The 23,966-nt window shown below is 44.3% G+C and overlaps 2 protein-coding genes and 1 long non-coding RNA gene across 6 annotated transcripts in view; 2 read left to right on the forward strand and 1 right to left on the reverse strand.

Moving 5' to 3' along the window:
• Window positions 1-244: 244 nt before the first annotated feature.
• wdr1 (WD repeat domain 1) lies at window positions 245-6,974 on the forward strand. Its single transcript, XM_057030696.1, has 15 exons — window positions 245-396; window positions 1,534-1,655; window positions 1,780-1,870; window positions 2,146-2,293; window positions 2,495-2,675; window positions 2,889-2,966; window positions 3,073-3,153; window positions 3,292-3,525; window positions 3,753-3,840; window positions 4,177-4,333; window positions 4,428-4,515; window positions 4,596-4,706; window positions 4,794-4,967; window positions 5,051-5,195; window positions 6,245-6,974. The coding sequence occupies exons 1-15, from the start codon at window positions 381-383 to the stop codon at window positions 6,349-6,351; spliced, it is 1,821 nt and encodes a 606-aa protein (XP_056886676.1). The 5' UTR covers window positions 245-380; the 3' UTR covers window positions 6,352-6,974.
• A 1,665-nt stretch (window positions 6,975-8,639) lies between these two features.
• Window positions 8,640-23,966, forward strand: part of slc2a9l2 (solute carrier family 2 member 9, like 2) — a 47,204-nt gene continuing 31,877 nt past the window's right edge. The window contains exons 1-8 of one of the 4 annotated variants that reach the window (XM_057030795.1): window positions 8,656-8,793; window positions 9,681-9,836; window positions 10,884-10,958; window positions 11,710-11,811; window positions 13,295-13,455; window positions 16,012-16,136; window positions 17,763-17,908; window positions 22,247-22,379. In XM_057030795.1, the coding sequence (XP_056886775.1) occupies window positions 10,902-10,958; window positions 11,710-11,811; window positions 13,295-13,455; window positions 16,012-16,136; window positions 17,763-17,908; window positions 22,247-22,379 (724 nt within the window). In that variant the 5' untranslated portion in view covers window positions 8,656-8,793; window positions 9,681-9,836; window positions 10,884-10,901. Of the gene's footprint in view, window positions 8,794-9,680; window positions 9,837-10,132; window positions 10,594-10,883; window positions 10,959-11,709; window positions 11,812-13,294; window positions 13,456-16,011; window positions 16,137-17,762; window positions 17,909-22,246; window positions 22,380-23,966 lie in introns of those variants that run through there. The other 3 variants (XM_057030794.1, XM_057030796.1, XM_057030793.1) reach the window with 3 other exon arrangements.
• On the reverse strand, window positions 10,679-11,250 carry LOC130524549 (uncharacterized). Its single transcript, XR_008950163.1, has 2 exons — window positions 11,112-11,250; window positions 10,679-10,894 (listed from the first exon to the last, which is right to left on the reverse strand). It is a non-coding gene; the product is annotated as an uncharacterized LOC130524549 (long non-coding RNA).

Here is a 23,966-nt window from a genome sequence, read left to right on the forward strand (position 1 = left end):
GCAGCATTTCGGCACAATGACTAATTCCTCACATTTTTAACATTGATTGAAGTGTATATGTACTTTTATGATCGACAGAACATAATGCCTTTATCCTATTTTTTTCTATTCTAATAGGCGCTAAAGTGTACATTTTATCTAATCCTTGGTCTGAGAGCGTGTTGTAGCCTGTCAGACAGCGCTGAGGGAAAAATGCTTTTAATTGACAGCCGAGGCGGAGAACCTGAGTTTACCATATATGGGCAAAGCCAGGCAGAGCGAGAGCAACACCCGCTTCCGTGTTTGTGTGACCAGGGAGTGCACCGCTGGGGAAGCGTCACTGTCTCCACTGTTTCATTCATTTGGACGAGAAACGTCAGGCTAGCGAACAGCAGCGAAAAATGACGCACCAGCAGAGTAAGTTGTGCTTGTTGGTAATGGTGGGGTTTGAGGGACAGGTCTTCCTTTAAACCGCAATTGATGCTATGCTAATGTTACCCAGCGGCTAGTCAGCCAGGCACAGTACTAGCATGTTCGCCTCGCCCAGACAGTAACCGAGTGATTCTTGACATCTCGTGTAAAATCACGGCGTCCGTGTTGTGCATGTAAGATTACTTTCGCAGAGGTTGCATGATGTGTTGTGATGATGCTCCGTTTCTTCACGCTGTCATTACATTCGGCCAGATTAAATTGACGTTAGCTAGGTCAGCTAATGGCATATGCCAGAGGAAATACTTGTGCTCACATCCCATTGTTGTGACATGTACAGACAGAAACCGGCTGACGGTCCGTGATCCACGAGTTATGCCGCAGATCTCTCTCTCTCTCTCTCTCATACATACGCACACACACACACACACACACACACACACCCACACACCCACACAAACATACAGTTGGAGGCGTAAAGTAAACTTTCATATTCACTGTAATTACAGCGGTGTACAACACGGCTAAATCTATTGCAGGGCACTCTGGGACTTATGTTTGAATGCTTTGTTATTTGTGTAAATTTGACCAGCAGTCACAGTGACTTGACAGGTTTACTTTAAATCAAAACTCCACAAAGATGGCTTGTATTTGATGAATTATGCGTTCTGTAAAAAAAAAAAAAAAAAGAAAAGAAAAAGAAAAACAGGAAATAAAGTCACTCTGGAACCTGGCCATTCAGAAGTCAGTCTTTAACATAATGATAATAATCTGAAAAAAACATTACTTTGACCTTATTTGGTTAATGAGGTTATAGCTAAGTGTTTAGTCACAGTGTCTGGAATGATCGGATTAATTTACAAATGCATTTTGCACATGTCAAAATCCCAACCTCAAATGTTGATTGCTGAAAAACTAGAATGGCCTATTTACAGTACCATTTTGTATCTTAGTAGGAACTCTGGTGATGAAACACCTTCATCTGATGTGTTGCAGGTCATAAAATTCAGGCTGCTGTTTGAGCTGATTATCCTTATTATTATAATAATTATTATTATTATTATTATTATTTTACTGTTTTCATTTTGTTGCCTTCTAAGTTGGTTGTCTGGTTTCTGTTTGTAGAGTCTGTGTTTGCCAGTCTCCCTCAGATGGAGAGAGGCGTTTCAAAAGTGATTGGAGGAGACCCTAAAAACAACAACTTCCTGTATACCAACGGGAAGTCTGTCATCATAAGGAACATTGAAGTAATTTTCCACCCTTTCTGTTAAATTAAGCCAGATCAGCCTTTGACTAAAATGTAAATGTGTTAAATACATGGCTACTGAATTTTTACACCCCACTGATGTCTCACATCTTCCTTTTGCACAGAACCCTGCCATAGCAGACATTTACACCGAGCATGCCCACCAAGTTACGGTTGCCAAGTATTCCCCCAGTGGATTCTACATTGCATCAGGAGGTAAGTAGCCAGAGCAAACATCAACAGAGGGCTTTCCTGTTTGTCCACTCCCCTCCCTGTCCCCACTATGTGACGCTTCTGATAAATATCTATATGCTGCAGTTTCATTACCAGCGTTAAGCTCAAAGATCATTCTGCCAGTGATATAATTGAGGATGATATAAGATGCCAAAAATGGCACCTATCAACATGAGTCACTTTTTTAATTCATCGGGTTCTTTTGACATGTAATTTGTGCATCCTTTAAATAACTGTATGTGTTTTTCAACTCTCAGATGCATCTGGAAAGGTCCGGATTTGGGACACCACTCAGAAGGAGCATCTGCTCAAGTACGAGTACAACCCTATTTCAGGCAAGATCAAGGATATTGCGTGGACTGAGGACAGCAAGAGGATGGCTGTTGCCGGAGATGGACGAGAAAAGTGAGTCAGACGTGGGAGTTAGGAGATTACAAACGTGATCTTTCTGTTCGCCGACAACTCCTAGTGACTGAACTTCTGAAATAAAGGGAACGGTACATTTATTTGATGACATGCAGGGTGGTCTAGGTCCAAGTTAACTGTGGAATATCTGAATGTGCACACTTGCTGCAGACACTTATAGAAGTTCTGCTCGCGGTTTAGGTTTGCTGCCGTCTTCCTCTGGGACAGCGGCTCCACGGTCGGGGATCTGGCTTGCCACTCCAAAGTAATCAACAGCGTAGATATAAGGCAGAAGCGTCCTTACCGCCTTATAACTGGCAGCGATGACAACTGCGCCTCCTTCTTCGAGGGCCCTCCATTCAAGTTCAAGTTCACGGCTACTGTGAGTTCTGCTCTTGTCTTTAATACTAGCCTGGACAATTATGCTTTCAAAACCATTTGTGGTCGTACTGGTCAGATTTTTACGTGAGCTGTCCAGCAGAACAGATGAAACATCAGTATTTTTTCATGCCAGAACATGAACTGAAAACATCCTTTTGTGTACCCTCTTGTTTTTTACTTCATCCTCCTCTCAATCCCGGGTAATCTCTAAAAGCAACATAACCAGTTCGTCAACTGTGTTCGATTCTCTCCGGATGGAAGCCGGTTTGTCACGGCCAGTGCAGACGGCCAAGTGAGTATAGAGTCAGCAGGAAATCTGGGCTCGATTACTCTTCTAGAAAAACTCCTCAAAAGGTGTGAAGGTGTAATACAGAAACACAATCTGGTGCCTTTTCTAGATCTTGGTTTGTGATGGAAGTACTGGTGAGAAAGTTGGTGCGCTGGGTGGAGAGAAAGCTCACAACGGTGGAGTCTATGCTGTAAGTATTATTTCCCAGCGTTATTCCAGCAAATGTCTTCTTTGTGTGCCCTGTGGTAACGGAGGAAGGAACACCGCTTCTGTCGCCCAGTAAGAATTCCCAGTAAATCCCTCCTGGTCTCTGTGTTGCGTTCTCCAGGTCAGCTGGAGCCCTGACAGCACTCAGCTGATCTCTGCCTCAGGGGACAAGACGGTGAAGCTGTGGGATGTCGGCGCCGGTACGGCCGTGACCACCTTCAAATTGGGCACGGACGTGAGCGACCAGCAGCTGGGCTGCTTGTGGCAGGGGCAGCACCTCCTCAGCATTTCTCTGTCAGGATACATCAACTATCTGGACAAGAACAATCCTGACCGACCCATACGCACCATCAAGGTCAGAATCCCAGCAGTCCCACAATGTATCCGTCGTGTCCTTAAATGTTATTTATTTACTCTTTTGAATAACCGGTTGATGTAATGTAGTTGCACAAGTGCTCAAGCGTCTTTGAATCAGTCGGCCGCAGGAGTTTAGTTGCTGCCTCGCGGCTCTGGCACTAGTTTTAATGTCTTTGCAGTGAAATGTTCATGGTGAGTATGGTAACGGTTCTTTTCATCCTCCAGGGTCACAGCAAATCCATCCAGTGTCTGACGGTTCACAAGTGTGACGGCCGATCAGCCATCTACTCAGGAAGTCACGATGGGCACATCAATATCCTTTTGTCGTCAGCGTTTCACAAGTGAACATGGAGCGAACCGAAGCTGGAGCTGACAACCTCAAAACAATGTTAAAAAGATCATCAAAATCATCAAAAATGAACCTGAGGGTTACTGTTGATGCCAGCCTGTATACATAGACTCGGATGAATTATGATTGTGTGGTTGACACCTATTCGACGCTAGGTGGCGCCACAAGCACACTACCCCGGTCAGTAAACATCACGGGTCATCAGTTTTACTCAGGTCCCAGTCCGAGCCCCTTACTCTTGATAACTGTGATAAATAGACTTGTGTTGGCTTTTTTTGTTCTCCTTAACAACTTTTTCACATTTTTGGGATGCAGAAACTGGGGAAAATGATTGCTTCACAGGGAAGGGCCATACCAACCAGGTGAGCAAGATGGCGGTCAACGATAATGACGAGCTGGTCACATGCAGCATGGACGACACGCTGCGCTTCACTAACCTCAGCAAGAAAGAATACAGGTACCTGCCATTGTGGGATAATACCGCTGCTTTAAGGTTTTGTTATGCCCAGGTCGGGTGGTCAATATTAACAACAGTGCCTGTTGGTTTTCAGTGCCAGTGATGTGGTGAAAATGGATTCGCAGCCTAAACATTTATCCGCAGCAGCCGGGGGGCTGTCGCTGGCTGTTTGCATCCAGCAGGTCTTTAAACACGGAGCGGTCAGGTTGGAGCCAGCATCACCCTCGTTTCTTTGTCATTGTACTTTGTTTTGTTTCCCCAGCTCGTCTTGCTGAAGGACAAGAAGAAAGTCTTCACTTTGGACAATCTGAGATATGAAGGGGAATCTGGAGTGATCCACCCTGGAGGCACCACTGCTGCTGTGGCAGGAAACGTAAGCAGCCAGCCAAACGGGGGCTAAAGTTCAATGTCATGTTTTCAGTCCTCCATTTATTTATTTATTTTTTAAATTTGACTTTAGGATGGTTTGATTCATCTATATACCATCCACGGCAACACCCTGAAGGACGAGGGTCGAACCATCGACACCAAGTCACAGATCACAGGGATGGCTTATTCTGATGATGGGGCTCACCTGGCTATCATCAACGACAAGAAATCTGTTATTCTTTATTCGGTAGCAGATGACTATGCGGTAAATGCTTATCACACTACAGTCTGCTCTTCTACACTCTTCCTTCATTTCAGGAGGGCCTTCACAATTCTTCTCTCTTCCAGGTCAAAAATGAATACTATGGACACCACGCCAAACCAGTCTCCCTGGCCTGGTCCCCTGATAATGAGCACTTTGCAACTGGCGGGATGGACATGATGGTGTACGTTTGGACAGTTAGCGACGCAGACAAGAGGATTAAAATCCCAGGTGAGCCCTGCAGGCATAGTAGAGGCAGGGCATTCCAGTTTAATGCCTCCGATAACAGAGATGCAACCATAACGGTCCAGAATCTGTACTGTGATGGACTTTCTAGCTACAAGAAGATAACAGAACCTGATAGTTTATCCAATCAAGATAATCACGCTTTTATTTATCTTTATTATCTCTGTTGTATGTGATGTAACACTGTGGCTCTATGATAGACAGGTGCCCTCTTCATGTTACATAAGGTTCAGTATCACACCATGTGTATTCATTTGTGTGTACATTTGCTGAACCCATACACACTTGCTCCAGGTTGAATGGTCAAAGAACAGTTCTTTATTCAGATACTCGGTGAAACGTCCTCGCTCGTCCCGTTCAGACAGTTGTTTTTGTTGAGAAGCAGCAGTTTGATTTTTCTGAAGTGTTTTTTTCCCCCCAGAGCAGCAGAGTGTAGATAGTCTTTCTTCCCTTAGAATAAAAGGTGCGCGGCTTCACTCGGACAGAACCATTGACGCTGCGTGGTTCAGACCGTCAGGGCAGCAGGTTCTGATCAATCCTTTGCAGTGCCGTCAAGTGTTCTTCCAAAACAGCTATTTTGGAAGTGAAAATTCCTTTTGGGTGAGTGGCGAAGCTCGTCTAACAGGAGAATAGAATCCCCTCTGCCCCTGGTTTGATGCACTCGGCTGTTATGACCAGAACCATGAGGATGACGTCAGTGTTTGGTGAAGTGGGCGATGTGGATAAAGTCTGTTTTCCGATAGAGAGGGCAGCACACACACAGGCAGGCAGAGAAAACATAAGGGCACAAGCCTGGAGCTTTACATCGGTGACGTGGTGACGTCTTTCTGATAATCTGAGTGGAAAAAGAATCGCATTTATTGCGCCAATGATCTTTGAAATCCTTACTTTCTAGCCATCGCATAAACTTGTGTGATTAAGGAGAATTTTACCACCACCCGGGGAAAACTGTCCACATTTTATTTGGAATAGTTTACTTTGTAACCAGAAGAAGGTCAACTTTTCGAAAACTGACCCCCTTCTCTCGTCTGCAGACGCCCACCGGTTGCACCACATTAGCAGCCTGGCCTGGATCGACGAGAACACCCTGGTCACCAGCTCGCCCGACGCCTGCGTCAAGCAGTGGATTATTAAATTCTGAGCTGCAGGCAAAAGCCCACATTTCCAGGTTCAAGGACTACTGTAGACTCCAGTCTTTCTTTTTTTAAAAACTGTATTTTCACTCTGATCGGTGGTCTATGCTGTCTGTAAACACCTGAAGCGTAAATGCTAAGCAGCTGCTAAACGCTGCTCTAATAATCCCTGCAATCATTTTCTTTGGATGCAATTTACCCGCTTACTGATGAAAATCTGATAATTTCACTGTATGAATGCTTTTACATCTGACATGTATGTTACATTTGTAAGTCCAACATTCCATATGTAATAGCTTTCTTTAAAAAAGAATCATTGTGTTTGGCTAAAAGAACATCAGAATCAAAAGGAAGTTGTTTTTTTTTTCTATTCTGATTAAATAAAGTCATGAAATAAATGAATCCTTTTGGTTATGTTCCTAAAATAAGGGTTCCTGGTTGTTTTAGTCGGGGTGTGTGTGTGTGTGGTGGGGGGGGGGGGTGCTGTAATCACAATCCGTGTGAGTCTCAGTTCGAGGACCAATAATTTATAATCGCGATGCTGTTGGGGGAACTCACTTTCACCCCCCCATGTGTTTGAGCCCTTCCTTTCAAGGAGGGAGTGAATCATTAATAAACACTTTGAAAGAGATTCTCAGGTGTTGACTTCATCCAACATTTGATTTCAGCCATGTTTCTGCCACTCCGACCACTCCTCCACCTGCAGCACAGGACCAGGCTCATCTCTGGATCACAAGCATCTGTGAACATTCCTGACAGTCTAAACATCTTTCACATTCACTCTTTAACAGATTATTTAATTTGTGTGCATACAGTCAGAACCAGACGCTCTGTCAGGCCCCTAAAGAATCTGATAACGGTCATCTCTTTACATTTGTTTCAACGTGGTCTTTCCTGAAGCTCCAGGTCAGGTGGAGGTCAGTACATTGCCAGTGTGAAGGCAGATCGAGGGGTTTTATTCCAATCTAAATGTTTATCATGAAGCGTTCCAGCTGCAGGCGGTCAAGGCTACACAGCAGATCCGAACAGAGAGGCCCAAAGGCCAGCGTGCATCAGCATCAGGATCCCCCCAACCAACAATCATCGCAGTGTTTCCAAGTGCTCTTGGTTCATGTCCAGTTTGAGCAAATTGAGTTAAATTGGCGCTCATGTGACCCTGCTGGCTTTTCCAATTACACGTGTCCACACTGTCTCTGGGTTTGGACTCTGAAGCATGAATTTGAGGAGCAGTCCTCCTGGGAGCTCTGGTAAGTGTCAGATTCAAGATGTTAATAATGGGTTTATGATGACACTAGAGCCCCTCATTGTGAGTGTGTGAGTGGATGGTGTGTGTCCTGTGATTGACGGTGACCTGTCCAGGGTGTATTCCTGCCTCTCCTCCGGTGACCCCTGTCAGAAAGCCACTGAAAATATTCTGTGGATTACGCAGTGACTCTACAAGCTTAGAACTAATCTACTTTTCAGGCATTGACATTTGTCTGTGCTAAATGTTCGGGGCTACAGAGACACAGTTGATCTCATCCTGTTGTGATCTCAGATTTGGGTTAAATGAGGGTTAATTTTGTTAAAATTGTAGAAGAGACCCTGGGTTGAAAGGTGGGAGGTGCTCTGGTAACCAGGCGAGAGGTCGAGACACCTTCAGAGCACTGCCGTAGTACCTTTGAGCAAGCTGCCGAACCCTCAAATGTTCACATGGAGCCCTATAACGAGCATGCGGACAGATACTTTCCCCTGCTTCTCAGTAAACATTGATTACCACAACCACTTCCTGCAGCTCACCCTTGTGTGTAAATAACAGTACGGACATGGCAAGTTTCCAAAAAGCTGACTGCTGTATCAGTAAAGGTTGCCCAATTTCTCAGTATGTGAGATTCCAGTAGCTAAAGAACCAGCAACACAAAGAGACGTTGACCCAACTGTGTTGTTACAGTTCATCAGAATTAAATGAGGAATTTGTTTTTTTTGGGGGGGGGATGGTTGTTATTAGAAGGCTGCAGTTTTGACCTAAATCCACATTATCAAACCTGAATTTACACAAGCTAAGCGTGCCTATTTTTCCATACATCCCATTTGACAGAGTCTGATCTGTGTCCTCTAATTACCACATTCATGGTGCTTTTATTGCATCACACATTGGGAAGAAATGTTTGTTTTAGGCAGCAAGTTGTTATTTTAATGTGAGGCAAAAAGCAGCCAAAGAGTAAGAAATATCTCCAGTGGCAGAAAAGTACTTTTCTCGTGTTTGGTGTTCGTGCTCGTGGGCTAGAGTCTCCGTGGTAAAAGACGGCACTCTCGTGGGGTGGGGATTCTGGACTTTGGTCATGAGGCGTGACGGCGTTCCTCAAGAATGTAGCAGAGTTTTGCTGCAAAGGTGAAGAACTGAGAAATGACTCCTGACAGAAGAACTTTTCTGCTTTCACCCTGTAACAATGTGTCGCGCACAACTCAAGGTAAAAACATGACATTTCTGTTGGGCTTTATATCAGCGCTGCCGCTGCTGCTGCTGCTCTGCTGCTGCTGCTCTGCTGCTCTGCTGCTACTTCTGCTGCTCTGCTGCTCTGCTGCTCTGCTACTCTGCTGTGCTGCTGCTGCTCTGCTGCTACTTCTGCTGCTCTGCTGCTGCTGCTGCTCTGCTACTCTGCTGTGCTGCTGCTGCTGGACAGACACATGAATTAATGCATGCTGTAGAAAGTGATGAATCAGTGGATAATGAGGGTGGAACACAGGAAGGACTGTATTGGTGCCACTCAAATGCACCTTGTCCTCAGCCTGCAATAACCTCAAAATTAAACTCTGGCTCACTAACAGCATAATTCTATTCACCGGGTAATAATTACACAACACTCTACTTGGAAATGTTTTAGATCGAAAGCATTTGAGAACTTTGTTTCATCTCAGTATTTGATTTGGCTTTTTGGATTTAAACACGGTTCACTGTCTCAAAGTGCAGATGCTGTTAATTTGCTTTTTGAAGAACATCATTTGGAGCGATTAATTCAGCCTAGCTGTAGTTTTCCCTTTCATCAGAGTTATTTTTCATTTATTCACACACCCTCCTGCACAAATATCCTTCAGCTTTTGTTTAAGCTGTTTTGCAGCTTGGATTGAACCACATTGCTTAAAGACTTGAATGGGTGAAACTAAATGAGTGAGTGCTTGTTGTGCACATATATGAGATCTAAAGTCACATATGTGCTTAGACCTCATATACAGTATGTGCAAAACAAGCAAATGATTGTTGACAATACACCAGTTGGGAGGTTCTGTTTGATCACTCAAAACGTTATTTAACCATATGGAAAATTTAAAAAAAAAACCTGTTTATTTTGGCCTGCAGCACAGCTGACCTCTGATTCCAGGGACATGTGAACGGCTTCGAGAGGCATGTCAGAGTTAATGATTCCCCCCACCCCAGTGTTATCATGTCTCCTGCTAAAGTTTTTCTTGCTCACCTCTCGCGCTGCCTTTCATTGTCTGCTGACGGCCGTAAGAGGTAAGAACCTGCCGAGACTCTTGATAAATTGAGGGAATGCTCCTTTAGTGTGCAGACTTCTCTGAGCAGGAGGGCAGATTTTCCTTGATGTCACCCTCACTGTGAACCCGTTTTTACTCATATACATGGAATAGACTGGTGTAGTTTACATGGATTATGAAGGAAAAACTACAAGTGTTGCAATTCCAAAAACCAAAACCGAGTGTCAGCATCTTTTCAGTGTTGCTTCAGTGAAGTTTATCAGTTCCTCTGCAAAATGTCATCTGAAATCAGCGCACCTGCTGCCGCTACAGTCAGTTTAATGGGATTTCCATCCTGTAATGAATTCCTGCCTTTGCTAGTGGAATTATACCGAATCACCACCAAGTGTCGCACAATTTCCACATGTCTTTTTGACAAAGACCCTGCAAGGATCAGCAAGGGGGGTTATTGCGATGGGCGCGGTCCTTTTTCTGCAGTTCAAGGAGCCGTACTCATTAATACCACGAAAAAATTACTCACTGGCCTTAAAACGTCTCACTTTTGATGAATTTTGATGTTCTGGCGACACTTAAATCTACTTAACAAACTCCTATTCCATCAAGAAATTATATATTTAAATGCAACCTTTTCACAAGCTTACGTGGTCTAAATAAAAAGGGTGTTTAGGACGATGCCCTTGCTATATGCTTTTAGAAGCATTCCCACTAATTTTGTTGTATTTAACGGTGTGTGGTCAGGGACAAGCCACGCCCACCCCACCTGTGAGCGCCACCAGGTAATACGAGGAATATCACAGCTGTTTCTTTTGATTAACCCCCCCGTGTTCTCACATGACCGAATGTTTAAACGCCTCATTGATGCATCATTGAATTGAATCTTTATTAGAATAAATAAAGGGTCATGTTTAGGCTGCATCTGGACACGATTACACCCATGCTTCCATCTTTTCTGGCCTGTCAGCCAATGACCCAGTTTCACTTCCTCAAAGCAGATGATTCTTGTAATATTCCTTTTCCTCGCTGTTGTGACATCTGGCTTTTGTTATTCCTATATGTCCTTCTATAGGGGCGCTGGATCTGTGACATGGAACAGAAAGGTTTGGAAGAAAACAAGATGAGCAAGACGCAGCAGAAACAGAAGGTACGAGTATACGTTATTTGTTGTTGTTTTTTTTAGTTAGAAGAACCTGGAACCGCTCACTATTCCTCTGATGACACCAACCAGTTAACTGGCTGGAGACATTATTGCCTGAAGTGGTTAGCTTCTGGCTTACCGGGACTTTTTACAGCCTACCTGGAGTTCTCATGAAGTCATCCTACCCTGTCCCGTTCCATTTCTCTCTTCGCTATTCGTGATAGGAATTCCCTATGGCTGCACTACATTTCCCAGTGTGCACTACTACGCGCCGCACACCTGTCTCTCATGACACGTTCGTAACTGTCTCGCGATGTGAGTGCGCTTCCTCTAACGTAGGTGTGCTTCTAATTCACCTGTTGCCAGCGTTGTCAACAAAAACCTCATGGGACCAGACTGCTGGTCAAAGACCAAATTAGATATTTTCATCACATAATTATATATGAGGACAAAGTGTGAGGTCCTGGGTGACTCAACTCCCGTGCTGCAAACACTTGGGTCCTTGGGCCAATATCCAAGTGAACAGGCGTAATTTGCATGCAGTTTTCAATAAAATAATCATCTTGTTTTACAAGTCAGCACCATGTTCTAATACTCAAATGTATTGTTAAATGATTTACTGTATTGACCACCCACCGCCTAATTTACCTGCCAACAGTTAAATAACTGGCACTTTTTTGCCTCCCACTGGTTGGAGGAGACTTAATAAATGTGCTTGGATGGATGTGCTCATGCTTTGTTGCTTTCTTTCTTGCAGCAGCCAATTACAGCCTGTCTCTTGAGCGCCGCCTTCTTCGGCGCCCTCGGCTCATCCTTCATCTACGGCTACAACCTTTCGGTGGTCAACGCACCCGCAACCGTGAGTCCTTGCAACAATTGTTGGTTCTTCATGTAAATGGTTTCAAACCAGCCTCACCAAAGAACCCCGTAGTTTGTGCTCACGGTGCAGACTGTATTTGAGGTAAATAGAGAAATATGGTATAATTCAGTTTCCCTCGCCGCACGAATCGCTCTGTCGTCTTCAGCCTCTCGAATGGAAACCTCTCCTCCATGTTTCCAGCAACGTCGCCATACTGGCACAAACCAAATAGAAACAAAATAGAAAGACGAGCGGAGACCCCTGCTTTGTAAAAGCAAAAAATAAAAAATGGTAAAGAAATAGTTCCCCTGTGGAAACATATAATATCCACCTCTTTACATTAATACAGAGTGAGGAGATTAGATCCAACCTCAATCTGCAGAAGACAAAATCAGTCACGGAAAAACCTCCATGTGTCCAGTTGGAGACCAAAAAATAGTCAGAGCTGGTGAGAGCGTCCGTCCCAGACTGTTTTCTTGTTTGCTGAACCACTCGTGAACCACTGTCAGAGGGACAATGGGGAGAAAGTAATGGGTTTGTGAACAAACAGCTGATGGAGGAGCGAGCAGAGTGCACGGATGAATGGTCAGCGACAGATGTTGGAGATCAGGGTCAGTGGAGAGCAGGCGGGATGGAGGCCAGGCCCAGCGGACTTACCAAAACGGAGCTTTGTTACTTTCTTACTGACAGGAAAGAAGAAGATGCAGACACAGGAAAACTATCTAATGAGGCGTATCTTCATCTTCTATCTCCATCACCGCGGCGATGCCGCGTCTTATTGCGTATGTTATAGATGTCGTTCAGTAAATTTAATTCCATTACGGTGTGGACTGCTCGTATTTGATTTAGCTCCTCGGTGGCAAAATCAATACTCGACTAATTATTATTTTAATCGTTGATTATGATGTGCACACAGGCTTATCATATCCTGCCTCGGGGAATCTGTGCATTCGGAATGCAAATCAGATTTTTAAATTTTTTTGGACGGAACTTTGTTTCATTTCTTTCAGTAATTGTGGATAAGGAGGTTGACTTAAGCTATTGGAATACTTTATTCTTGGTTACCGTGCAGCGATGCAAAGTGTTTGCAACATTAACCACTTGCAAAACATGTTATTTTTCTTCTGAATTTGTATTTTAACCTCGAAATTCAGACTGCAGTTCACGTGTGAATGCAGCCTCAGTACATGCAGAAATATCGGGCAGCTGATTGCAGACTCACTTTGTGCTTACGATGATGCCTGGTAACCGTTACCTGTTTGACGTGGCCTCACAGGTGGAACATTGTGTTCATACTTTATGTTCTTAACACTTAATGTCATTTCCAAGGTTCTGAAAGTTGATATAAAAGCTGAGTCATGTGACTAAAACTAACACACTGAAACTAGCTTTCTTACCATTGAAAAGGGACTATTTTCCGTCTTAAATAAAGGTGAATTGAGATGATAATTGATTGGAAAGGTGTCTGTTTCTGTTCCTACAGTACATCAAAGCCTTTTACAATCAGACCTGGATTGACAGGTACAATGAGCCTGTCGCCGCGGAGACCGTCACTTTGCTCTGGTCCATCACAGTGTCCATATTTGCCATCGGGGGCCTCTGTGGAGCGCTGTCAGTCTCTTACATTATCAGAGTGCTGGGAAGGTAAGGTCGTTCATCGTCAGTCAGGAACACTCATTTTCCACTTTCACCCCCCCCCCCCCCAGAACTGTGGCAGCGGCGGCGTCAGAGTCTCTGAAGAGTTTTATCTAAACTACAAAAGTTTCACAATATTGACACATTTTCACCAGAGATCAGCTGATAAACGCACCAACTTGGGGAACCGACCGTGTCGTTATCGCTCCGAATAACGTCAGCGTGGATAAGCGCGGCATGTCTGGGCATACCGTACCTACAAAACACGCTGTCACCGGCAGCGCCCAGCAGGTCAGGGACCTGTCGCAGAGGTTTTAAAGGGATGTAGCAACAGAAGTTCAGCGGGAGCGTTCGCTGAACTGTTAAACTAAAGTTCAGCATTTTAGGAAACGCACCTGCAGAAAGTTATATCACTATAAATGGAACAAATTCTTTTATATAATTGTTACGGCAGCAGAAGTTGGAACAATCTCCTCTCCGAGGTCTTCCTGCAGAGTGCTAACTTTTTTCGGATACAGGCCAGATTTTCTCTCCGTCATGCTGTAGAGTTCAGAAGACTCTATTATCTTATACAATTGGACTGTCTCTGAGGCCTGAACGACTCTGAAGACACCCCCCTCCCCCATCGAGTCCTTTCAGATAACCTTTACATTCACCTCCAGGATCTTAAGTGGTGATCCTCTGTCTGTTGATTAGGCTGAGACGTGTTGCTCCGTGTCGGCCACACGACGTCCGTCGGCCAGCTGGTCGTCTTTGCCCCGCGTGTGGGAAAGGTTGAAACTGAGAGCTGTTGAATATTCAAGCGGACGAGGACGTGCGGGGAAGGTCCGGTTCATTAAAAGTTGAGCAGTAAAGTTTTAAAAAGTTCTAAATGCCTCAAAGAAAGATGTTGGAGACAGTAGTTCAGATTAGATCTGTTAGAAGGTGACTGTCTAAAAACCGTCTAACGCCTCCTCATCCCCCAGGGAGGAGCGAATTTAGATGGTTGCTCTTGAACGATTATGATGACTTCAGTGAACCTCAGATCATCCTTCTACAACAGATTAAATCGGGTCAAAAGCAACAAAATCAACTTGAGTTGCTTATTTATGAGGAAACCAACATGAGGGAATAAGGTGCACTAAGGTGACACTCTGACTATTCATACAGCGTCGACTCCGAGGCCGCCTTTATTAATGCAGGCTGGAAACGCTGCAGAGGGCTAAAGTTTTTAAAGAAACGCACTTCTTGCTGCCCTTTGATCATTCACACATATTCATCAGCTTCCTTTTCTATGAGCAGATCGTTATTTTGATGATTTCAAGTAAACGCTGGTAAAGTTGGGGTCAACGACCTTAAATCGTTATTTTGTATAATTATATCAGCAGAGACTCATCTCTCCTCTAAAACGAGTAAATAAGTATCAGCGAAGTATCTTTCATAATAAATACTGTAGTTTTATACCAGAAAGTATTTTGGTTTTTCAAATTGTTTGCTTGAATGGCTTGATTTTATTTCTTTAATTGTTTTTCTTTCTTCAGTTCAACCGTATTCTGCTGCTTTAAAATATAAAATAAATCTTTTTCAGAAATGAAAGCAAAGATGTGGAAAATATTGTTTTATGAAATAAAATGCTTCTTCTTATATAATTATTGGCAGAAATTGTCATCTTTTCCCCTCCCAATTATCTCCATTTTCCTTCAGTATCCTGAAAATCGGTTAATCCGGCAACAAAACATCAAAGCGCCGTGGAACGGCTCCTGTGCTTTGAATCACCGGTGATTCTTTATTTTATACAGACAATCATTAATACTCACATTCTAAAAGTGTGACGATGAATTTCTAATCATTTAAACTTGAATTGGGAGCATATCTGTGGGCTGCTCTTGTGAGGCTTATTATTTTTCTCGCCTTTCCTGCTGTAGGAACTAAAAGAAGCCGATTGTCTCACAGCAGGGACACCCAGAGTTTATAAGTCCCTGCCTGGTGGTTGAATAATGACTTTCATTCCTCTATTTTGGTCTTTCATTTTGCTTTTGTCTCAAGGTTAAGTCTCACCGTGTCTGTGAATCAGCCCAAAAAAATAACAGCGGGAAAATCTCACGCGGTGGGGGGCTGGAATGAAAAGATTAGGGTTGCTCTGACTGACACCAGGAGTGAGAAAAGAACAGGTGTGAATGGTTTCACTGGCCCTGTCCACTACTTTAGAAAATGAAACCCACAAATTCATCCATCCCGCAGCCTCTCCCTGCGACTCAGACGGCTGCGGTGGGCCAATCTGCTGGGGATGAATCCTGACAGCCGAGGCTGGACTCATTTTGGAGGGATTTGCTGTGTTTTTGCTACGGAAAAACCGAATATCTCAAAAAGTGCAGGCGCGCACGAGGAAACGAGGACAAAACTATCCTCTTCCACGTGTCCTGATGGAAAAGCAAGACTACAAACTGACGCTGATCATGTGACCTTTGTCCAATCTGTGTGGGCAACCGTTAATGTTTTTAAAAAAATATTTATTTACTGTTGGGTCAGTGCCAAAATTGTCGCTTACAAGTGAGATTCTTTTCCGTATCGTCTTCATCCCCACAGAAGAGGAACCTTGCTGGTCAATAACAGTTTTGCAGTAATAGCCGCTCTGCTGATGTCCCTGGGGGAGACGGCGAAGTCTTTTGAGATGCTCATCATTGGCCGCTTCATAATCGGAGTGGACTCTGGTAAGTGTTTCATTCATTAGGCTGGAGATGTTACAATAGGGACGCCCAAGTGCTCGTTTTGGCCGTCAGTACTCATTCAGCAACATGTTCATGTCTAGATATTGATCTGCGGAGATACAATCGGTGACAATCTAACATTTCTGCAGAGTTGCCATTACACACCTGAACTAGTAGATGCGTTGGTGTAAATGCAGAGAACACGTTGCACCACAACCACATCTTCATTAATGGTGCCGCCATCATGGGCTGGTTGCGTGGTGTGTGAGCATCAATACACCTCCATTCCATTACAGATAATGATGACCATTATGGAACACACGTGAAAGCATGAGCGATAAAAACGCCCCTTTTTCCACTGCTAATGTAACATGCTGGTATAAATGCAGCCCAGTGATTTGTGTTAACGTTGGAATGTCTGGACCCATGATTCAAAACGGGGCAATCTTGTTATTTGTACAATGGATTGGGTTCAGAACCCCACGCTCAGCGCTTGAAATAGGACCATTACATATGGTGCATTATAGAATGGAGTGATTTAAGGCTCATGTCTGGTGCTGCATTCACATGGAACTGAGCTAATGGGAGGCAGCAGATGGAGAACACCCACAGAACAATGAAAAAAAACAAGCTGGACACATAGAACAGGGATGTTGAGTGTTGTTTTATTTTTATGTTAAGAAAGTTTGGGGGGAAGCCCAATATAACTCTCTATATAACTGTCTTTCCCTTTGACGCATCGCCTCCACATCCTTCGGCCTGTGTATTTTGCTTCCTTTCCTCTCTGTGGTCGTGCGCTGTCCACAAAAGGTGTGCCGGTGTGAGCTGATCAGTACAGATCCAGCAGTCTGACTTTTTTCTGAGTAGGAAGTCCACAATCTATTTTTTCTGCTATTCAGGCAAGTGGCAGAAAAGTCCAAACTGAGCTCACAAGGTGGCAGCTCAGAGATTAGACAGAGAGGCATCACTCCAACAGGGGGGAATTTAATTGCCCAAGCGCTTCAGGGACCTTCCTTCACCCAGTTTCCCATGAAGGAAGACTGAATCTGCTCTCTGTGGTTTATTTTCTAAGCTAGAAGCAGCCACTCTCCCACTTTCTTCTCAGTCAGCTTAACAAGCGAACGGTCTCTCCATTAGCCAGCCTGCTAACTGCCTGGGCTGTTGTACCCCCATAACCATAAAATCTCCTTTTAACATCAGCAGCTCACAATAATCTGGGTAATTTAGCTAAAATCCAACCCTCCCTGATAATGAGGCTGCTTTGATGTCACGGGGTCTCCATTTTCCTCCAGCTCTGGTCTCCATAGTCAGACCTTCCTTTGAGGTCAGACTCTATGGCAGCTGACAGAGATCCAAACTCTGGATATCATCTCCAGGCCTGTCCCCTGTGCTGCGGCCCTCATTAACCGCTGTGATGCAGAAACCTGTTTGGGAGTCAGATATGGATTTCTGCCACAGTGGGCCCAAAACAATCAGGACAACAATTCGGACTTGATTCTCCATCTTCTCTATGCCTAACACAACAAAAAAGTGAATTGCAACACAATAACCCAGCTGTTATTCCACACTGGAAGACCGTTCTCAGATGAACAGGGTCACCCATCTTTAAAGCCTTGCTCCTCCTCATAGGTATAGCTCTCAGCGTGCTTCCCATGTACCTGGGGGAGATTACTCCGAGGCACATCAGAGGCTCCATCGGCCAGTTCAACTCCATCCTCATCTGCTTGGGAGTGTTCACAGGACAAGTGCTGGGTCTGCCGGAGCTGCTGGGTCAGGTCAGTAAGATTTTATTTTACAGTGAATGTCAATAAATGTTGCCTAGTCTTCTATTCTGTGTTATAACGGCGAGGGGTTCTTGTTTGAACACACATTATTCTGCAGCGTTCCTACAGACACCCACGTATAAACTTTGCAGTAACCCACGAATCTTTTACAGATATCCTACATATTTCACATTTGATCATTTCTAATATAGTCGGTGGTATGTTGAGTCGCACGTTCTTTCCCTTTTCTTCTACTTTTGAAGGCTCATGCCAAACTCCCCTCTTCGATTCCCAGCTGCTTCTTATTTACGCTAACATTTACACACGGGCATTGTGTCGGAGCTCCGAGCAAACAGGTGCTCATTTTTTATGCATAAGGATGATTTCACCACATCCACAAATTCATCCCACGTACGCGAGCGCATTTATAAATATTGCATTTATAGATTCTCACCCGCCTGATGCTTTCCAGGGAAGACAGCTCCCCCCACAAGGTCACCAAAGATGCTTATCTGACGTTCGTTTTTCCTGATGAGCCTTTAACACGGTTCCTTTCATCAGAACCACGGTGTCACTTTTTGAGGGGTGTAAAATGGTGATAAGCTTTGACAAATGAAAATGACTTTCACCTTCCCGCCTGGCCGCTGACATCCCCCCACTAGGGACGTGTTTGTTCCGCCGTTTCGGTGTGAACGGGAATTAGCTGGTGTGACGCAGATCTCTCAAGAGATGCTGGACTCATCAGAAAACGGCGTGCAGCAGCGGCGAGGTTTCAGCCGGTGGCCTTTATCTGCATTGTGTGTCCTGCAGGCGCAGGAAGGTTGTGTAAATGGACAAGAGATTGTGTGTGTGTGTGTGTGTGGGGGGGGGTTACAGTCTTGCCTGTGTCCCACATTTCAGCAGTGGTTGCTGTGTTGGTGAAGGATGAGATGCTGCTGATGTCTCAAGCCCAGGTGGCCTGAATCTAACCGCCCCCCATCCTTCCTTAATGTGGCACAGATCTGAATTTTCCACCGTAGTGTGAACAGCAAAAGGCGCATCAACAGCCAATCTGGCCTTTACCCACACGTGAGTCATGTCGGTCGGAATTGTTTCTCGAGTCAGAAATCAATGCCACCTTGACGTCCCTCCTGGTCGGCGTTCACCAATTACACGCCGGCGGGGGCGTCTGGGGATGCTTCACAACAACAAGCAAAGAAGACGGTGAGGTTTTAGCTCGGCTAATTAAACGGTGATGTTTACTTAGAAGGGCTGAAACAACGAAGCACAGGTGAGGGAGAATGAGATGCGGTCATACAAGAAAAATTTGCCACAGGTGAGAGAGGAGGAGACAAAGTGAAGGGGGAGGGGCCTAAGGTGAAGGAGAACAAGACTGGGGGGGGGGGGGTATTAGGCGCTAATGACACACAGCAGAAACAAAGTCTACTGCAACATAAAAGGCCATTATCAGCATAGAAAGAGAGTCAGATATGCTGGTCATTACATTGATCTCTGCTGTACAAAGAGAACAGCAGCAGCTTTATTCAAGCCAAGTCCTGCTACATATGTAGATCAACCTAACTCGCAAAAGGCTTGAAGGCTCACGTGTGAATGGCTGTACCTAGTGTGCAAATGAATGCACATCAGTGTTTGAGTCGGCACACGTGAGAGAGGCACAAGTCTGTTTATATGACTCTGGTTCAAAAATAACAGGAGGTAAAGGTGTAGTTTTATCAGACTCTTCATGATTGCACAATTTGAATTCTCTTGGTCCTGGAAAACGCCCAGCTTTTACCATCCTGGGAAAAGTGAATCGGTCATAAATTGGAAAGTTTCCCGAAACTAACAGTGGGGGGTGAAGGGATTGTCAGTTTTCTCTTCTGAAAGAGTCTCCTAAAAAGCAGCTCCCAGAGGAGGTGACATTCATTAGAGGCAGCTCCAGGCAGGAGGATGATCCTGATGATCAGGATGATCTTTCAGATCCTGGTGCCTCACAGCCCATCGAGGGTTCCAGTGGCTTAAGGGCTGCTGATGTGAGACTTATACCAATGAGGTTTATGAAAATTGAGGGTTTTGAGCGCCGTTATGTGTGATCGAGTTTACACGCATCATTTAGAGAACCGTTAAGCCAATGTTCCAGCTGAGACACGAGTATTGGGCTGCCGAGGCGACAAATAAAGAGTTGGAAGTGACAGCTAATTTGAACAAAGGGTGTCTTATGCCACTTTATTCCCACTTCAAATCAGCTAACGATTTTTTTTCCACCTCCGTGTTCATGCCCCCTGTGATGCATCGCCCATTATCCACCTGACAACGGCGGACAGTCGATTTCAGAGCGTCACTCACTGTGGAAGTTAAGATTTGCAATTAATAGTAGTAGCAGAAATTAAGCTCGTTCACTTTTATAAAAAGGGACAAATCTTTTTTAGTTTTGTAGTTGACACCAGCCCACCAAATGGCTGACATTTCCGTGGCTTTGTGGCACCCACCGCATTGTTTCCCCTCTCTTAGATCCAGACAACAAAAGGCGAGTTTCCCCTCGCAGCTATTTCCATGCAATGACAGGATGAGTGATACGCCGCCATGTTTTCCGAGGACGTAATTGAGAGCGGGAAAAGGCGAAGCTCTCCGTATGCGGCAGTGACGCTTTCTAGTTTTCTGTAAACAAGTGTAACTCTGGGGTCACGGCGCAGCTTTCTGAGCTGTGATTTATGTGTCACCGGGGATAAAGCAGTCGGAGGGAACGATGCTACACAGCGTGCTCTGCCTGTGGATCCCTATAGGTCCACAGGGAAATGCCTCGTGGGGGGAAAAAGGGCCGCTTTAGAATCACACGCAAGCACTTTAAGATGTCTACATTTAATAAATACATCTATTTGTGCATGAAATCAATCAGGCTTAGCAGAAAGTATGAAACAATCAGCACTTTAACGCAGACGGATCATAAAAATGTTTAACATCACCAACAGCAGATGAATCTGTTTAAAAAGGAACTTACTTTCTTTCGTTCTTTCTCTTTCTTTCTCTTTTTCTACATATTTTCCAGCAGCTCTGGCGAGCAATTCTAATAATAGTAAAATGTTTATTTAAACCCTTTATTCTCCACTGACATTGGTTTGGGCTCCTAACTATCCATCTCATGCTCTTTTTAACCTCTAACTCCAGTTTCTTTATTAGCTTTCTAAACAGAGCGCTATTATGCGATCAGAACGAATCCCAATTGCCTGTCAGAAAAAGAGTTGCGGTTCGTGGTTGCGCTCACCTTTCCCCTCAGGCTCAGAGAGAACTGTACGTGCTATATGTGCTGAGCCTTTATCTGTTTTCATCTCTGGTGAAAACACTCATCCACATTTAAAGAGCAGTATAGAACACATACTGCATCTCTCACATCTTATCTTCACATAGATCCGCTCAGGAGAAACGTTATTATCACAGAATTTTACGAATGTGCATTACAACAGAAAAGTAAAATAAATTCACTTTAATTCAATTCAGAAGAATTCAGTTTTATGCTATTATGGGCATCATGCTGTACTTTGATCTGATTGGTTTTGATTACAACCTTAATTGCTTCCCTGCCAGTGTTAATGGCCTCTTATTATATCCGTCTATGCTGATTATTACTTCCACTCTTGTAATGTTCAGCTTCCACATTATATCCCAAAGTTAGGAAATAAGAACAAATTCCACAAAATTTATTGTATTGTATTTTTTTATGTTATATTTGGTAATAATTCTGGAGGCGTCTGTGTTCTCTAACTGTAACCCACTGATAATCAGTCCATTCTGACCCGTTGCTATCCAGATTTCAACAGCTCCTTGAAAATCGCAGCTATTGAATGTTTCTCCACTGATAATAAAATGGAACCAACATATTAATTGAATTCATTTGTGTCCATTGCACAAGTGGTTATTTGTGTGGGGTTCAGATAAACATCCCACTGTTCCTGCAGCTTTGCTCAGTGTTCCAAAGCATCCTGTCCCTCATGGACCCCCCCCCCCCCACCTTCCCTGCAGCCCTCTGAAAGATCAGCAGCATCGAAACCTCATCCATCAAATGGCATATCTTCACTGTTAGCTTATATGACAGCTCTGGCCCAAGATGGGTCCTTCTCTCTACTTTTGTAATGACCACAAAGGGGACAGTTTAATAATTCAAGTAATATTCCACACATTCATCATTTGCATTTCCCATGGCTATAATGTACAATTACAGTCTTAAAGGCTGCTATTGCTTATTTGCAGCAGAAATTGCATCACTGGGCTTCAGTCTTATTACGCCCGCATGCACCTTATGTGTTGAATGAACTCAATACGGTAACTGTTGGAATCCTATTCCCAACATATATTTCTAATGTGTTTTTACTGTAGGAATCTGGGTGGAACTACTTGTTTGCATTCCTGGCATTTCCAGCAGTCCTGCAGCTGTGTGTCCTGCCCTTCCTCCCCGAGAGTCCTCGCTACCTGCTGATGGAGAGGAGGGACGAGGAAGGGGCCAGAAGAGGTACTGCATATATGCAACACAGCGCTTCGCCTACATTTCTGTCAAATTATGCATGCATCCAATGTATACAGCATCAATAACGATTACAATGGGACAGGAACGTTCCCGCATCGCTGAACAAATGATTATATCTTTGGCTCGCTGCTAATGCTTCCCAGGGTGTAAAAATGTTATTAAACCACGCGTGCTTTCTTATCGCCTCCACCGAGGAGGTTGTGTGACAGCTGGGGTTTGTTTGTGTCTGTCTAAACTCAACGAAAATTTATGAATGGATCTTATTGAAATTCTCAGGAAATGATGATGGGCCAAGAAGGGGATGGCTGAGTTCCAGAAGAGACTCTTAAACTTTGTTCTTCAAAGCTCAGAGCCAATAGGCTTTGATCATAATGCAGCCTTCGGTGTTACGTAATCTTGTCGTACTGGTGCCTATTTACTAACGTGTGTGTCACAATATGTGATGAAATTAGCTGCTTGTTTCAAATGTGGTGATGAGGAAAAGTCATGTAAATGGCGCTCCCATTTTAATAGTTCCAGACATTCGTCTTCCACCAGCACAGAACTGGTCATGCAGGGACAATTTGTCCAGCCGCTGTAGATGGGCCTTTTTATCTTCACAGAAAAAAGCTCAGACTTCAGACCCAGAGCACTTCCTATCTTCTCCACGCCCCCTGCAGTAAAGCCAGAAGTGTTAGTTTAGACCAGCTGGGACCTTGTCGAAGTGCCTTGAGGCAAGAAATCTACAGTGGCTTTATCCTCCTTATCTGCACGTTCCTAAGAGTCCCAAAAACAGATGAAATCATTCTACATGAAATCTTGATCTGACTCTCAGAGCAGAAATGGGGTTTTTGCCTGGCGGCGACTTGAGCTAAGCAGAACTTACACAGGTTGATTCAGGCACTTCCAGAATATGAAATGAGCCTTTCAACCTGTGCAGCCAGTTTGCTCTTCGGATTAGTGTAAAATTAGGAATCCTGCAGCAGGTCCAAATAAATGGGCCATCTAAAAAAGTGTAGATGCTCCCTCATAAAACTTTATTTTTGCAGTTAGAGCCGGATTAACATTTAGTTTGAAATGGAAATAGTTTCCTCAATTTCAGGGATTTGAACGATGGGAAACTAGCATCAATCAGGCTGCCGTATTACAGCCAGACACTCAATTCTCAGGCAATTGTTGCTGATGACGCTGTTTAAATATGCGGCTCGTGTTGATGATGGTGGTTATTTGCCACATCACCCAGCAGTTACTGTGCTGCAAACAAAGAAGGATGACTCTGTTTGGAGGCATCCCGTAGCGCTGAACTTCAGAGGGGAGGATGTCTCTGGCTGGCACTGTGCACGCTGCCGCGCATCATTATTTGTTTCATGTCGGCGCCTGATTTCTTTTTGCCTTTTTTAATCTCCAACTCATCTCATACGTTTCCTTCTCCTCATCCGTCTGGGTTACAGACCCCAGCATGTGCTGTCGTCTGCCACAGCTAACATCAAAGGATGAGACCAGATTAGCTTCATCCTGAATGTCTGCACAGCTTCCGTTGTTTCCCACCGATCTTCATTAAATTCATTAACTTTGTGACTTAATTGTGTAACT

The sequence above is a fragment of the Takifugu flavidus genome, chromosome 4 (assembly GCF_003711565.1).
Source record: "Takifugu flavidus isolate HTHZ2018 chromosome 4, ASM371156v2, whole genome shotgun sequence".
Lineage (NCBI taxonomy): Eukaryota > Metazoa > Chordata > Actinopteri > Tetraodontiformes > Tetraodontidae > Takifugu > Takifugu flavidus.